Source organism: Elephas maximus, chromosome 3 (assembly GCF_024166365.1).
Source record: "Elephas maximus indicus isolate mEleMax1 chromosome 3, mEleMax1 primary haplotype, whole genome shotgun sequence".
Lineage (NCBI taxonomy): Eukaryota > Metazoa > Chordata > Mammalia > Proboscidea > Elephantidae > Elephas > Elephas maximus.
The window spans coordinates 19,066,838-19,082,835 of NC_064821.1; the positions used below are offsets into that span (position 1 = coordinate 19,066,838).

General features: G+C 38.4%; 1 protein-coding gene across 1 annotated transcript; it reads right to left on the reverse strand.

The window, feature by feature from the left end:
• Positions 1-14,563: 14,563 nt before the first annotated feature.
• Positions 14,564-15,490, reverse strand: LOC126074077 (olfactory receptor 7G2-like). Its single transcript, XM_049881410.1, has one exon. It carries the CDS (start codon positions 15,488-15,490, stop codon positions 14,564-14,566), a length of 927 nt encoding a protein of 308 aa, XP_049737367.1.
• Between the last annotated feature and the right edge of the window lie 508 nt (positions 15,491-15,998).

The window sequence follows — 15,998 nt, forward strand, 5'->3', positions numbered from 1 at the left end:
GGTGTGTTCCTTAAGACAGCAAACTTATTTTTTTCTGACTGGTATGCTACCGTAATTAAGACCAGCAATTCTGATACAGGGATAGATAAAACAGGTCTCTTGGTTTGAAAATAGAGCCCTCTCAAAAAGATCAACATATAAATGGAGAGTTAATATATGAAGTGGTGTTACAGAAAATGGATCCATTATTTAATAAAAACAAAGAGCTCACTAGAAATACCATAAACATATACTTCCCAAAAGAGCTCTCAATCTCATAATAAATATTAGCATGTGAAAGAGCTCTCAATCTCGTAATATATATTAAAATTATGTAACAATAGTTTTTTGAATAGTTATGGTGAAAGAATACAACCCTGGTGCACACCTTTCCTGACTTTAAACCAACCAGTATCCCCTTGTTCTGTTCAAACAACTGCCTCTTGATCTATGGAAAGATTCCTCCACTATTAAGTGTTCCGGAATTCCCATTCTATGCAATGTTATCCATAATTTGTTATGATCCACACAGTCGAATGCCTTTGCATAGTCAATAAAACACAGGTAAACATCCTTCTGGTATTCTCTGCTTTTAGCCAGGGTCCATCCGACATCAGCAATGATATCCCTGGTTCCACGTCCTCTTCTGAAACTGGCCTGAATTTCTGGCAGTTCCCTGTGCATATACTACTGCAACCATTTTTGAATGATCTTCAGCAAAATTTTGCTTTTGTGTGATACTAATGATATTGTTCAATAATTTCCACATTTGGTGGATCATCTTTCTTGGGAATAGGTATAAACGTAGATCTCTTCCAGTCAGAATCGGGCATCAGGATTGGAGGAAGACTCATTAATAACCTGCGTTATGCAGATGACACAACCTTGCTTGCTGAAAGTGAAGAGGACTTGAAGTACTTACTAATGAAGATCAAAGACCACAGCCTTCAGTATGGATTACACCTCAACAGAAAGGAAACAAAAATCCTCACAACTGGACCAATGAGCAATATCATGATAAACAGAGAAAAGATTGAAGTTGTCAAGGATTTCATTTTACTTGGATCCACAATCAACACCCATGGAAGCAGCAGTCAAGAAATCAAAAGATGCGTTGCATTGGACAAATCTGCTGCAAAGAACCTCTTTAAAGTGTTGAAGAGCAAAGATGTCACCTTGAAGACTAAGGTGTGCCTGACCCAAGCCATAGTATTTTCAATCTCATCATATGCATGTGAAAGCTGGACAATGAAGAAGGAAGACCGAAAAAGAATTCATGCCTTTGAATTGCGTTGGCAAAGAATATTGAATACACCATGGACTGCCAAAAGAATGAATAAATCTGTCTTAGAAGAACAGCCAAAATGCTCCTTAGAGGCAAGGATGGCGAGACTGCGTCTTATATACTTTGGAAATGTTGTCAGAAGGGATCAGTCCCTGGAGAAGGACATCATGTTTGGCAGAGTACACAGTCAGAGGAAATGAAGAAGACCCTCAACGAGGTGGATTGACGCAGTGGCTGCAACAATGAGCTCAAGCATAACAACGATTATAAGGATGGCTCAGAACCGGGCAGTGCTTCGTTCTGTTGTGCATAGGGTCGCTATGAGTTGGAATCAACTCAGTGGCACCCAGCAACAACAACAATAAATTTAGATTTAAGCAAAAGGAATCCCTACCCTGGCCCCACTCTAGAAGCTCTGTATATTTCATAAAGATTCAAAAAAATAGATTTATTAAAGAATACATGAGCCTTGAGCACTTCCAACACTTATAATCTTGTATGACTCATAACCTTGAACTTCCACTCTTGAGATTTACAATACCATGCAGGGCCCCAGCAAGAATATTTCATCATTTTTGGCCTAAATCATTGAGACAAAGGTGAGTACATCTAAATTCCATGAAGCTCTATGGCTTGTGATGCTGATGACATCAGTGAGAGATTAAGCTCCAGAAAGCAGGTAGAATTTGAATGGAGGAAGTACTTCATCAGAGAAAACACAAATTAGCTAATTTATCAAATCCTTCTCCTCAGATAGCATTAATGTTTAGTTTTTATGAAGTTTCTTTTCTCAGTATTGTTGTGTAGTCTCTTCATGTTCCAAAAGGCATTGCAGTGGTAATCACAGCAAACTCAATACTTGCAACTGTTACACATTTTGCAATTCATTTTTAAATTTATATTTCAACATAAAATATATATTAAATTATATTTATATTACAATTTATATTACTTTTAAATCTGTGCCTGTACAGGATGTAATATACATGAAACATGATACTATGTTTACATTAAGAATCTATACAGTGCTTTAAAAAAGGTGCATGATAAAATTAAAAGTGTTTATATTTTTTTTTCTGCAATAAAACCATATATAACCTGTTGTAGGGTAAAAACATCACAAAGTTTAATAAAGCAAAATGAAAGGTTTATTCAGCATATATTCAAAAAGGCAAGAGCGGGAAGTGGACAAGCATGCTGCCAGAGCTCATGTCTACCCAGATCCAAGGAAATATTGCAGAATAGGAAAGAAGAGAAAACAAACAAGGATGTTGCTAGACTCATGTCTATCTGAGTCCAAGGAAATATTACAGAATAGGCAAGAATGGGAAAACGGGGAAGCATGCTGCTAGAGCTATGTCTGCCAGAGTCCAAGGAACATTACAGAGTCATCAGTATATATTAACATTACAAATGGTCAAAACCATTGGAAAAGCTTCTTTTCAGGAATTAGCTAGAAAATGTGATCCTACAATCATTGGTACAGGTTTCAGTAATGACAGTCAGAGGGTCTTCATTGGTCCAACAAATTTTCTATTCACTAAATGCTAATAGAAAAAAAAAGAGTGGAAAGTCTTTTGTGTTCTGTTTGATTAGTTTATGTGAAAGGATCCCTAAAAGATATTTTCCAACGTTGTCTTAACTATTGTCTTTTTAACTCAGGGCCCAGTTGATGTGCCCTTGTGAGTTCTTGTGTGTCCAGGTCCAGCTGGGTCATATTCTGCATGCTCAAGAAAAGGGAATAATGATTCCAATAGTATTTCCTAAATCGATCCCATTACAATGTTTGCACGTAATATACACAATTCATAGCTAATTTCTGGGTCACAAAATGGATTTAAAACTTCTCATTGGTAATTTCAAATACCACTATCTGAGCAGAAAGTTTCCTCTGAATAGATTCTAATTTTTTAACAACTGTCATGGATTCAATTGTGTCCCCCCAAAAATGTGTGTATCAATTTAGATGGGCCATGATTCCCGGTATTATATGATTGTCCACAGTTTTGACATCTGATGTGATTTTCTTATGTGTTGTAAATCCTGCCTCTATGATGTTAACGAGGCAGGATGGGTGGCAGTTGCGTTGACGAGGCAGAACTCAAATCTACGGATTGGATTGTGTCTTGAGCATGTTTCTTTTGGGATATAAAACAGAGAAGCAAGCAGAGACACAGGGGGACCTCAAATCACCAAGAAAGCAGTGGCTGGAGCACAGTGTGTCCTTTGGACTCGGGGTTCCTGTGAGGAGAAGCTCCTAGTCCAGGGGAAGACCTGGTGAGAAGGGCCTTCCTCCAGAGCCCACAGTTCCCGTGGAACTGATGCCCTGAATTTGGACTTCTAGCCTACTTTACTGTGAAGAAATAAATATCTCTTTTTTAAAGTCATCTGCTTGTGGTATTTCTCTTATAGCAACACTAAACAACTCAGACAACAACTTCATTAAGGTATAAATCAAAGCCATACAATTTACTCATTTAAAGTGTACAATTCAATGGTTTTTAGTAAATTCACAGATATGTGTAACCATCACTTTAGTCAATTTTAGAACATTTTCATCATTTTAAAAAGAAACCGTGTACTCTTTTTACACTTAACTGTGCTCATGAAGAACCTGTATATAGACCAAGAAGCAGTCATTAGAACAGAAAAAAGGGAGACTGTGTGGTTTAAGTCAGGAAAGGTGTGTGTCAGGGTTGTATACTTTCACCATACCTATTCAATCTGTATGTTGAGCAAATAATCCGAGAAGCTGGACTATATGGAGAAGAATGGGCATCAGGATTGGAGGAAGACTCGTTAACAACCTGGGCTTTTTAATATGCAAATAACTCAACCTTGCTTGTTGAAAGTGAAGAGGACTTGAAGCACTTACTGATGAAGATGGAAGACCACAGCCTTCAGTTTGGATTACACCTCAACATAAAGAAAACAAAAATTCTCACAACTGGATCAGTAAGTCACATCATGATAAATGGGGAAAAGACTAAAGTTGTCGAGAATTTCATTTTACTTGGATTCACAATCAAAACCCACAGAAGCAGCAGTCAAGAAATCGAAAGATGCATTCCACAACTGCTGTCAGCATTGCATTGGGTAAATCTGCTGCAAAAGAGCTTTTCAAGTGTTGAAAAGCAAATATGTCACCTTGAAGACTAAAGTGTGCCTGACCCAAACACTGGTGTTTTCAATCGCCTCATATACATGTGAAAGCTGATGAATAAGGAAGGCCAAAACAGAATGGATGCCTTTGAATTGTGAAGTCACTGAAGAATATTGAATATTCCATGGGGTGCCAAAGAACAAACAAATCTGTCTTGGGAGAAGTACAACCAGAATGCTCCTTAGAAGCAAGAATGGTGAGACTAGGTCTCACACACTTTGGACATGTTATCAGCAGGGATCAGTCCCTGGAGAGGGACATCATGCTTGGTAAAGGAGAGGGTCAGTGAAAAAGAGGAAAACCCTCAATGAGATGGATTGACACAGTGGCTGCAACAATTGGCTAAAGCATAACCATTGTGAGCATGGCACAGGACCAGGCAGTGTTTCATTCTGTTGTGCATAGGGTCGCTATGAGTTGGAATCAACTCAATGGCACCTAACAACAACAACAATCATCTCATTCCGCTTCCACTCCCAGCCCTGAGAAAACTATAGATTCCCCAGTTCTGGACATTTCATTTAAATAGAATCATGTAATATACGGTCTCTAGTGATTGACTCTTCTCACTTAGCGTAATATTTACAGAGTTCATCCACATTGTAGCAGGTAGCATTACTTCATTCACTCTTATGGCCAAATAACATTCCATTGTACAGATATGTCACAATTTTTTATCCATTTGTTACTTCATAGCTATTTGAGATGCTGCTGTAAACATTTGTTTACAATTTTTGCATGGATATATGTTTTCTTTTTTTAGATATATACCTAGGAATGAAATTACAGGGTCATATATGGTAACTAAGTTTAATAATTTGAGGGACTACCAGAATATTTTCCCAAATGGCTGTACCATTTTAAGACTGGGGATCCAGAGGCCCCTGAGGTCAGCTCTAACCTTGTAGTAACCGAAGCTGCAAATAGACAAGGGACAAGCAACAACAGACAAAACGCATCCTGGAACAATGAGTCAAAGCAACCTAATGATAGAGCTCACAGATTTCCTCAAAGCTGTCTTTTTTTTTCAAAAGCAGCCAGATGGAACCAGCCCTATGGACATGCGCAGAACATCCACCTCTGACTGCTATGTGATCTTCTACCAGAGGCAACAGAGAGCTACAGCTGAATCCGGGGAACTGAACTGGGGAAGCAGCACTCCATAATAAGTCCTGCTATGAACCCCAGAAGCCCGGGGGACTGGAGCTGTCTTGAAGCCATCTTAGAAAACCTCTGCGTGTGTACCTTAATTAACATATCCCCACCCAAATGGGCTACTTCCTGGAAAACCCCGCCTATGCCCACGAATAAACATAAATCCTTTCCCCACTCAAAGACCTTTAAAAACCTATGCAAGTTCTTAGTTCAGGGAGATGGCAGTAAGCATTCCCTAGGCCCTCCTCATCTCCGCTTGCAAGCCTCTTTTAATAAAGCTTTGCTTATATGGAAAATTCTCCATGCCTCACCTGTTCATTCTTGATCCGTGAAAGTCAAGAACCTCCTTTTAATTAATTAAATTAATTAATTAAAGGTGAAGAGGTGCTGGCAACAATTTTACATTCCCATGAGGAATACACAAAATTTTTAATTTCTCCACATTTTCACCAACACATGCTTTTTTTCTTTTTTTTTTTTTAAATAGGAGCTATCCTAGTGGGAATGAAGTGGTATCTCACTGAAGTTTTGATTTGCATTTCCCCGATGACTAATAATGTTGAGTATCTTTTTTCCTGTGGATTTCTTCTTTGTAGAACTGTCTATTCAAGTCTTTTATTCTCTTTTTAATTGGTTATTTGTTTATTTTGGAATAAAACTATATGAAATATATTTGATTTACAAATATTTTCTCTAATTCTATGGGTTTTCACTTCTTCAATGCAATCCTTTGAAGCACAAAGTTTTCAAATTCAATTTATCTATTTTTTTCCTTGGTTGCATGTGCTTTTGGTCTACATTTAAGAATCTTTTGCCAAATCCAAGGTCAAGATTTGTCCGTGTGTTTTCTAAGCATTTCACAGTTTTAGTTCTTACATTCAGGCCCTTGATTCACTTTGAGTTTTTTTTTAAATCTCATTTGAGGTAATCATCCTATTTTATCATTTTGCATGTGGTTTTGTCCATTTGTCCTAGCACCATTTATCAAAAAGACTATTCTTTCCCCATTGGATGATCTTGGCACCTTTGTTGAGATGAGTTCTACGTACATGTGTGTGTGTATATATATGGGTTAATTTCTAAACTTTCAATTCTAATCTATTGATCTATATGTCTATTCTTGCACTAGTAGCACATTATCTTGATTACTGTTGCTTTGTAGTAAGTTTGAAATCAAGAAGTGTGAGTTCTCCTACTTTGTCCTTCTTTTTCAAGATTGCTTTGGTTATCCTGTGTCCCTAGTAATTCCATACGAATTTTAGAATCAGTTTGTCAATTTGTGTAAATAAATAATCTGGAATTCTTATGTTGTTATTGTTGTTAGGTGCCGTCGAGACGGTTCCGACTCATATCGACCCTATGCACAACAGAACGAAACACTGCCCTGTCCTGCGCCATCCTTACAATCGTTGTTATGTTTGAGTGCATTGTTGCAGCCACTGTGTCAATCCACCTCGTTGAGGGTCTTCCTCTTTTCCACTGACCCTGTACTCTGCCAAGCATGATGTCCTCCAGAAACTAATCCCTCCTGACAACAAGTCCAAAGTATACAAAATGCAGTCTCGCCATCCTTGCCTCTAAGGAGCACACTGGCCGCACTTCTTTCAAGACAGATTTGTACCTTCTTTTGGCAGTGCATGGTATATTCAATATTCTTCATCAAGGCCACAATTCAAAGGCGTCAACTCTTCTTCGGTCTTCCTTATTCATTGTCCAGCTTTCCCATGCATATGATGTGATTGAAAATACCATGACTTGGTTCAGTCACACCTTAGTCTTCAAGGTGACATCTTTGCTCTTCAACATTTTGAAGAGGTCCGTTGCAGCAGATTTGCCCAATGCAATGCATCTTTTGATTTCTTGACTGCTGCTTCCATGGGTGCTGATTGTGGATCCAAGTAAAATGAAATCCTTGGCAACTTCAATCTTTTCTCCATTTATCATGATGTTGCTCATTGGTCCAGTTGTGAGGATTTTTGTTTTCTTTATGTTGTGGTGTAATCCATACTGAAGGCTGTGGTCTTTGATCTTCTATTAGTAAGTACTTCAAGTCCTCTTCACTTTCAGCAAGCAAGGTTGTGTCATTTGCATAACGCAGGTTGTTAATGAGTCTTCCTCCAATCCTGATGCCCTGTTCTTCTTTACATAGTCCAGCTTCTCGGATTATTTGCTCAACATATAGATTAAATAGGTATGGTGAAAGAATACAACCCTGAGACACAACTTTCCTGACTTTAAACCAATCTGTATCCCCTTGTTCTGTCTGAACAACTGCCTCTTGATCTATGTAAAGGTTCCTCGTGAGCACAATTAAGTATTCTGGAATTCCCACTCTTCACAGCGTTATCCATAGTTTGTTATGATCCACATAGTTGAATGCCTTTGCATAGTCAATAAAACAAAGGGAAACATCCTTCTGGTATTCTCTGCTTTCAGCCAGGATCCATCTGACATCAGCAATGATATCCCTGGTTCCACGTCCTCTTCTGAAACTGGTCTGAATTTCTAGCAGTTTCCTGTCGATATATTGCTGCAGCCGTTTTTGAATGATCTTCAGCAAAATTTTGCTTGCATGTGATATTAATGATATTGTTCTATAATTTCCACATTCAGTTCGATCACCTTTCTTGGGACTAGGCATAAATATGGATCTCTTCCAGTCAGTTGGCCAGGAAGCTGTCTTCCATATTTCCTGGCATAGATGAGTGAGCACCTCCAGCACTGCATCTGTTTGCTGAAACATTTCAATTGATATTCCGTCAATTCCTGAAGCTTTGTTTTTCGCCAATGCCTTCAGAGCAGCCTGGACTTCTTCCTTCAGTACCATCGGTTCCTAATCATATGCCACCTCTTCAAATGGTTGAATATCAACTAATTCTTTTTGGTATAATGACTCTGTGTATTCTTTCCATCTTCTTTTGATGCTTCCTGCGTCTTTTAATATTTTCCCCATGGAATCCTTCACTATTGCAACTTCAGGCTTGAATTTTTTTCTTCAGTTCTTTCAGCTTGAGAAACACCCAACATGTTCTTCCCTTTTGGTTTTCTACTTCCAGCTCTTTGCACATGTCATTATAATACTTTACTTTGTCTTCTCGAGAAGCCTTTGAAATCTTCTGTTCAGGTCTTTTACTTCATCAATTCTTCCTTTTGCTTTTGCTGCTCGACGCTCAAGAGCAAGTTTCAGAGTCTCCTCTGACATCCACCTTGGTCTTTTCTTTCTTTTCTGTCTTTTCAGTGACCTCTTGCTTTCTTCATGGATGATGTCCTTGATGTCATTCCACAACTCATCTGGTCTTCAGTCACTAGTGTTCAACGTGTGAAACCTATTCTTGAGATGGTCTCTAAATTCAGGTGGGATACACTCAAGGTCATATTTTGGCTCTCATGGACTTGCTCTGATTTTCTTCAGTTTCAGCTTGAACTTGCATATGAGTTATTGATGGTCTGTTCCACAGTCGGCCCCTGGCCTTGTTCTGACTGATGATATTGCTCTTTTCCATCATCTCTTTCCACAGATGTTGTCAATTTGATTTCTGCGTGTTCCATTTGGCGAAGTCCATGTGTATAGTCGCCGTTTATGTTGGTGAAAGATGGTATCTGCAATGAAGAAGTCGTTGGTCTTGCAAAATTCTATCATTTGATCTCCGGCATTGTTTCTATCACCAAGGCCATATTTTCCAACTACTGATCCTTCTTCTTTGTTTCCAACTTTCTCATTCCAATTGCCAGTAATTAGCAATGCATCTTGATTGCATGTTTGATAGATTTCAGACTGCAGCAGCTGATAAAAATCTTCTATTTCTTCATCTTTGGCCCTAGTGGTTGGTGTATAAATTTGAATAATAGTTGTATTAACTGGTATTCCTTGTAGGCATATGAATATTATCCTATCACTGACAGCGTTGTACTTCAGGATAGATCTTGAAACGTTCTTTTTGACGATGAATGCAACACCATGCTTCTTCGAGTTGTCATTCCCGGCATAGTAGACTATATGATTGTCCGATTGAAAATGGCCAATGCCAGTCTATTTCAGCTCACTAATGCCTAGAATATCGATGTTTATGTGTTTCATTTCATTTTTGACAATTTCCAATTTTCCTAGATTCATACTTTGTACATTCCAGGTTCCAATTATTAATGGAGGTTTGCAGCTGTTTCTTCTCATTTTGCATTGTACCACATCAGCAAATGAAGGTCCTGAAAGTTTTACTCCATCCACATCATTAAGATCGACTCTACTTTGAGGAGGCAGCTCTTCCCCAGTCATCTTTTGAGTGCCTTCCAACCTGGGAGGCTCATGTTCCAGCACTATATCAGACAATGCTCTGCTGCTATTCATAAGGTTTTCACTGGCTAATGCTTTTCAGGAGTAGACTGCCGGGTTCTTCTTCCTAGTCTTTCTTAGTCTGGAAGCTCAGCTGAAACCTGTCCTCTTTGGTGACCCTGCTGGCATCTGAATACCAGTGGCATAGCTTCCAGCATCACAGCAACACACAAGCCCCCACAGTACGACAAACTGACAGACACGTGGGGGGAATTCTTATAGGGATTGTGTAATCAGTAGATCAGTTTGGAGAATATTGCCATCTTAAAAATGCTAATTTTTCCAACTCATGAACATGATGTATTTTTTCTAATTATTTAGATCTTAAAGTTATGTCAACAATGGCTTTTACTTTTCAATACGTGTCTTACACTTCTTTTCTAAAACTTATTCCTAAGTAGTTTATTCTGTAATTTTTGATGCTTTTCTAAATGGAATTTTTTGCTTAATTTCATTTTTAGATTATTCATTGCAAGTATATAGAAATAGAATTGATTTTGGTATATTGATCTTGTATCTTACAACCTTGCATTTATTAGTCCAAATAGTGTCTTAGTGGATTAAGATTTTCTCTACATCACCTCTCATGTCACCTGCAAATATAAATAGCTTTACGTTTTTCTTTCTAATTTGGGTACCTATTATTTCTTTGCCACGTAGAGTTTCCAAGGAGCACCTGGTGGATTCAAACTGCCGACCTTTTGGTTAGCAGCCATAGCACTTAACCACTATGCCACTAGGGTTTTTTTTTTTTTAATAAAAAAAAAACACTTTTTAAAGAATATTTTAGGTGGCATTAAAATTTAATCTTATAATTTGGAGGCAGTAACACACTTAGATCTAGACAAAAGGAGTCCCTATCCTGGGTCCCCACTCTAGAGGCCATCTGTATTTCATGTTGTTGTTGTTAGGTGCCATCAAGTCAGTTCCGACTCATAGTGACCATATGAATTACAGAACTAAACACTGCATGGTCCTGCACCATCCTCACAGTCGTTGTTATGCTTGAACTCATTGTTGCAGCCACTGTGTCAATTCATCTTGTTGAGGGTCTTCCTCGTTTTTGCTGACCCTCCACTTTACCAAGCATGACATCCTTCTCCAGGGACTGATACCACCTGATAACATGTCCAAAGTAGATGAGACATAATCTTGCTATCCTTGCTTCCAAGGAGCATTCTGGTTGTACTTTTTCCAAGACAGATTTGTTCATTTTTTTGCGGTCCACGGTATATTCTCCACTAACACCGTAACTCAAAGGCGTCAATTCTTTGGTCTTCATCATTCATTGTCCAGCTTTCCCATGCATATGAGGCAATTGAAAACACCATGGTCTGGGACAGGCATGCCTTAATCTTCAAAGTGACATCTTTGCTTTTCAGGGCTTTAAAGAGACCTTTTGCAGCATTCCAATTCATGAATATGGTGTATTTTTTCTAATTATTTAGATCTTCTCAAATTTATTTCTACAATATTTTGCACTTTTAAAAATGTGTCTTACACTTCTTTTATTATATTTATCCCTAAGCATTTCATTGTATTCTTCTTGATGCTTTTGCAAAGTGAATCGTTCCTCTTAGTTTCAATTTTTGGATTGTTTATTTCAAGTATATAAAATTCAATTGGCTTTTGCACATTGATCTTGTATCCTGCAACCTTGCTGAGAGTGTATATTAGTCCAAATAGAATTTTAGCAGATTCTTTAGGATTTTCTCTATGTCATCTGCAAATAGAGGGAGTTTTATTTCTTCCTTTCCAAGTTGGTGCCTTTTACTTCTTCTTCTTCCTCTTCTTATTCTTCCTTTTTTGCATAATTGCCCTATCTACAACCTCCACCGCAAGTTGAATAGATATAGAATGAGTGGACACCCTTTTTTTGTTCCTGATCCAAAAGGAAAGTATGCAGTCCATTAAGTACAATGTTAGCTGCGGGTTTTCCATAGATTCCATTTATGAAGTGGAAGAAAGGGATATATGTAGAGGTAGTAAGACTATTATGTTGAAATACATGAAAACAGTACTTTTATATGTCAAAAAGAGTGAAACGTTGGGAATTTCATAGAATTCATCCCAATATAAGGAATAGCTAAGAAAATGTTAAATACAAAATTCAGGATAGTGGTTATTTCTTGGCAAGAGGGAGGATGATTAGACTGAGAGTCTCACAGGAGGATTCTAGATGACTGTAAATGTTATTTTTCCATTTAAGTGGTGGACATATATGTTCATATTATATGAATATTCTATAAGAAAAATAGTTAAATTACACAAATTTTATATGTGTGCTATGTTTCACAAAAAGTAATCTTTCATGTATCATATTTTAAATACATTCTACTATTAAAGATATGTTTCCAGAATATAGAACTCATCACTATTTCACAAGGGTCTTTTTAACCATGTTTTCTCTAAGGGCCTATCCACAGGGTCCAGAGTCAGTGGTCCTTAAATGAGGGGCAGATAGCTGCAGATTTAACAAAGACCCAAGATGCTGCAGGTGGCTAAGGCCATAACTGGGTGAAATCCTGCCCTAGAAAATGCCGTGGAGGCCAGTCCGAGAGCTGTCCCCAGAAGTGGTCGTGAAAATAATGGAAGTCAGTGAGGAAGAGAACAAAAGGCTCTCTGGCATTCAGTTTTCCAGGGAGTCATCCATTCTCACTGTGAATTATCTCCTTAGATCAAAAAAGATCCTCGATAAAACCAAACTTTCTCCTTGCTTCCCTATAGTGTCACATCCAACACCTCCCCTATACAGTTGAGTCCTTCAAAGACTACAGTGGCCTTATTAGCTTTATTCAAGCACATTTGATGTGTGGATTTCATCTGAAATGAATAAGAAACAACAGAAAGGGTGACACGAGGTAAAAAGAAGTCAAACTCATTGCTAGCAGGTAATCAATGAGAAGGAATCAAAGGAAATTAACTGTCAGGGAAACATAATTCATCTTAGCCTGCAAAACCCATAATTGTGTCTTGGATTATATTACTAGATTCACTCAAAACACTGACACATATTTAAATAAAGATGAGGAAAACTAACTGCTAAAGCAAATGTTAAAAAATGTGCGAAAGCAAAAAGATTGCAAGGTCCAAGAATAGATGGCTATATATGGAATACAATATTAGCTAAATTTCATTGAGTACTTACGGTATGCCAGACATGGTGCCAACTGCATTCCCAATGGTAATTGCATTCTTGATCAGTGTCACTCCAACTGTAATACTTGGACTATCCACAGTGAAATCAGCTATGAGCTTGTCAGACATGCACATTCACAGGCCCACTTCACAATAACCAAAGCCAAACCCATTGCTGTTGAGTCAATTCTGACTCATAGCAGCTCCATAGGGTAGCGTAGAACTGCACCCATAGGGTTTACAAGGAGCATTTGTTGGATTCAAACTCACTACCTTTTGGTTAGCAGGCAAATGCTTAACTACTGCACCACCAGGGCTACCAAAATCCCTGAGGATGAGCCCAGGAATCTGTGAATTAACAAGTTCTCCAGTTCTCATACACATTAACGCTGGAGAACAACTGCTGTAGGCAATATGTCAAATCCACTCATAATAATTCCATTCCCTTAACCAGAGAATGGTTTATGAAGGGTTTTGTATGTCCCAATTCAGGCACATCAGCTGTGAAAGGATGTCTTCTAAAAGAGTCATTGGAAAAGTAACCTCTTTATTAAAGAAAAAGAAAAGAAAAAAAGGCATAGTCAGCTTTCCGGTATACAATGCCTGTAAGTGATGCAGCCATCTGGTAACCTGGAGGAAAACCTGTCCTAGCACACAATCAATCAAATATCACAAAGCTAGAGAGGAGCAAAGTCAGCTTCCCATACCTATTTTGCACTACTGTTAGTCACTATGGTATATAGCCATTGTAGCAAAAGAATTGAAGGCAAGAACACAGATACTCGTACACCAATGTTCATTGCAGCATATTCACAATAGCCATAGGGCAGAAACAGGCTAAATGCCCGTGAACAGATGAATGGATAAGCAAAATGTCATAATGCAATGGAGTACTACTTGCCATAAACAGAAATAGTCCTGATACATCCTACAACATAGATGAACCTTGAAAACATTATGCTGAATGAAATGTCAGTTACAAAAGGACAAATACTATATGATCCCACATAAATGAAATACCTAGAATAAGCAAGTGTATAGAGACCAAAGTTTATTACTGCTTATCAGGGTCAGTGAGTAAGAAAAAAGAAAGGGAGACTCATTGCTTAGGGACATTGGCTAAGAGTGATGGAAAAATTTAAACATGAATAGTGGTGATGATTGCACAACATGAAGAAAGTAATTAATGTCACTAAATGGCACATGTAAAAAATGTTGAAATGACAAATGTTTCATTACATATATAGTTACCAAAATAAACATAAATAAATAAATGCTTTAACACGCCTTGCTAATAAGGTAAAAATTGTCACAAGACAGAAGCATGTATAAATAAATAAATATACTCATAAGTAAAAATGCATTTGAATTGATAAACATATAAAGCTTTTTATCATCAAAATGAAAAAAAAAAAAAAGACTCTTGTTACCACAAAAATGTAACATTCTGATTCCCCCAGTACAATTTCACTATGACTCATCTAGAAGCCCAAGGCTAAGGCAGATAATACAATCATGAAAAAGATGTTCTCCACAGGAGTTTCTTCAAGGCTCCCTTCATGTCCCTGTTCCTCAGGCTGTAGATAAATGGGTTCATCATTGGAGGGACCACAGTGTACATCACTGAGGCTACTGCTGTCTTCTTGGAAAAGTGAGTAACTGCAGAACTAATGTACACCCTAAAAGCTGTCCCATAGAATAAGAGAACCACTGACAGGTGAGACCCACAGGTGGAGAAAGCTTTATACATTCCACCAGCTGATGGTATTCTCAGAATGGAAGAAACAATTTCAATGTAAGAGAAAATAATCCCTAGGAAAGTAACACCACCCAGTATACTACTTAGTAAATATGTCAGGATGTTATTGACAAGAGTATTGGAGCAGGCAAGTTTGATGACCTGAGCAAGTTCACAGAAGAAGTGAGGGATTTCCCTGTCTGTGCAGAAGGACAGCCTTAGACTGTGGAGCAGAGCATCCATCAAACTAATAAGCAAGGACAGCAGAATCAGCAGGCCACAGAGGTGAGAGTTCATGATGACCGTGTACCTCAGTGGTTGGCAGATGGCCACATAGCGGTCATAGGCCATTGCTGCAAGGAGAAAATTTTCCATGCCTGCGAATATCATGACAAAGCAAACCTGGGTGAGGCAGCCTGTGTAACTGATGGTTTTGCTCTGTGTCTGGATGTTCATCAGCATCTTGGGGGCCGTGGTGGTGCTGAAACAGATGTCAGTGAAGGACAGGTTGGAGAGGAAAAAGTACATGGGGGTGTGGAGGTGGGAGCCTGAGCTGATGGCCAGGATAATGAGTAGGTTCCCCAACACAGTGACGAGGTACATGGTCAGGAATAGTCCGAAGCGGAAGGGCTGCAGTTCTGAATCCTCTGAGAGCCCCAGGAGGGAGAATGCTGCTACACCAGTTTGGTTTTCTGACGTCATGTTGTTGATTAGTCTCATGATGGAAGTGATAGGAAACAGATCTACAAAGATTGCTTATTTTAGAGAAATCCTCACATTTGTATTGTGAAATGAAGTGAACACTACAAATATTTTTTCTGTCTCCTTCCCTCTCCCACTCTTTCCTTTCATCTGCCTCTGTCCCATCCTCTCTATCTTCCTCCCTTCTTCTGTTTTCTATCACTTCTGTTATCATATCAACAAAAAAAATTCCATCTGAATAAATACCCAAGTGGTCTCCTTGATTTTGTTCTTGTTGTGTGCCTTGAGTGATATCAGTCTGATAACAGCCCTATAGGACAGAGTAGAACTGGCCCCTAGGGTTTTTCAAGAAGGAGCTGGTGGATTTCAACTGCTGACCTTTTAGTTAGCAGCCAAGCTCTTAAACGCTATGCTACCAGGGCTCTTTGCTTTAAAAGTCTTGAAGTCTCTGACCACGTAGGTAATATCTATGTGTTTATTGAATACTGTTTATCAACATTGTGCCCAG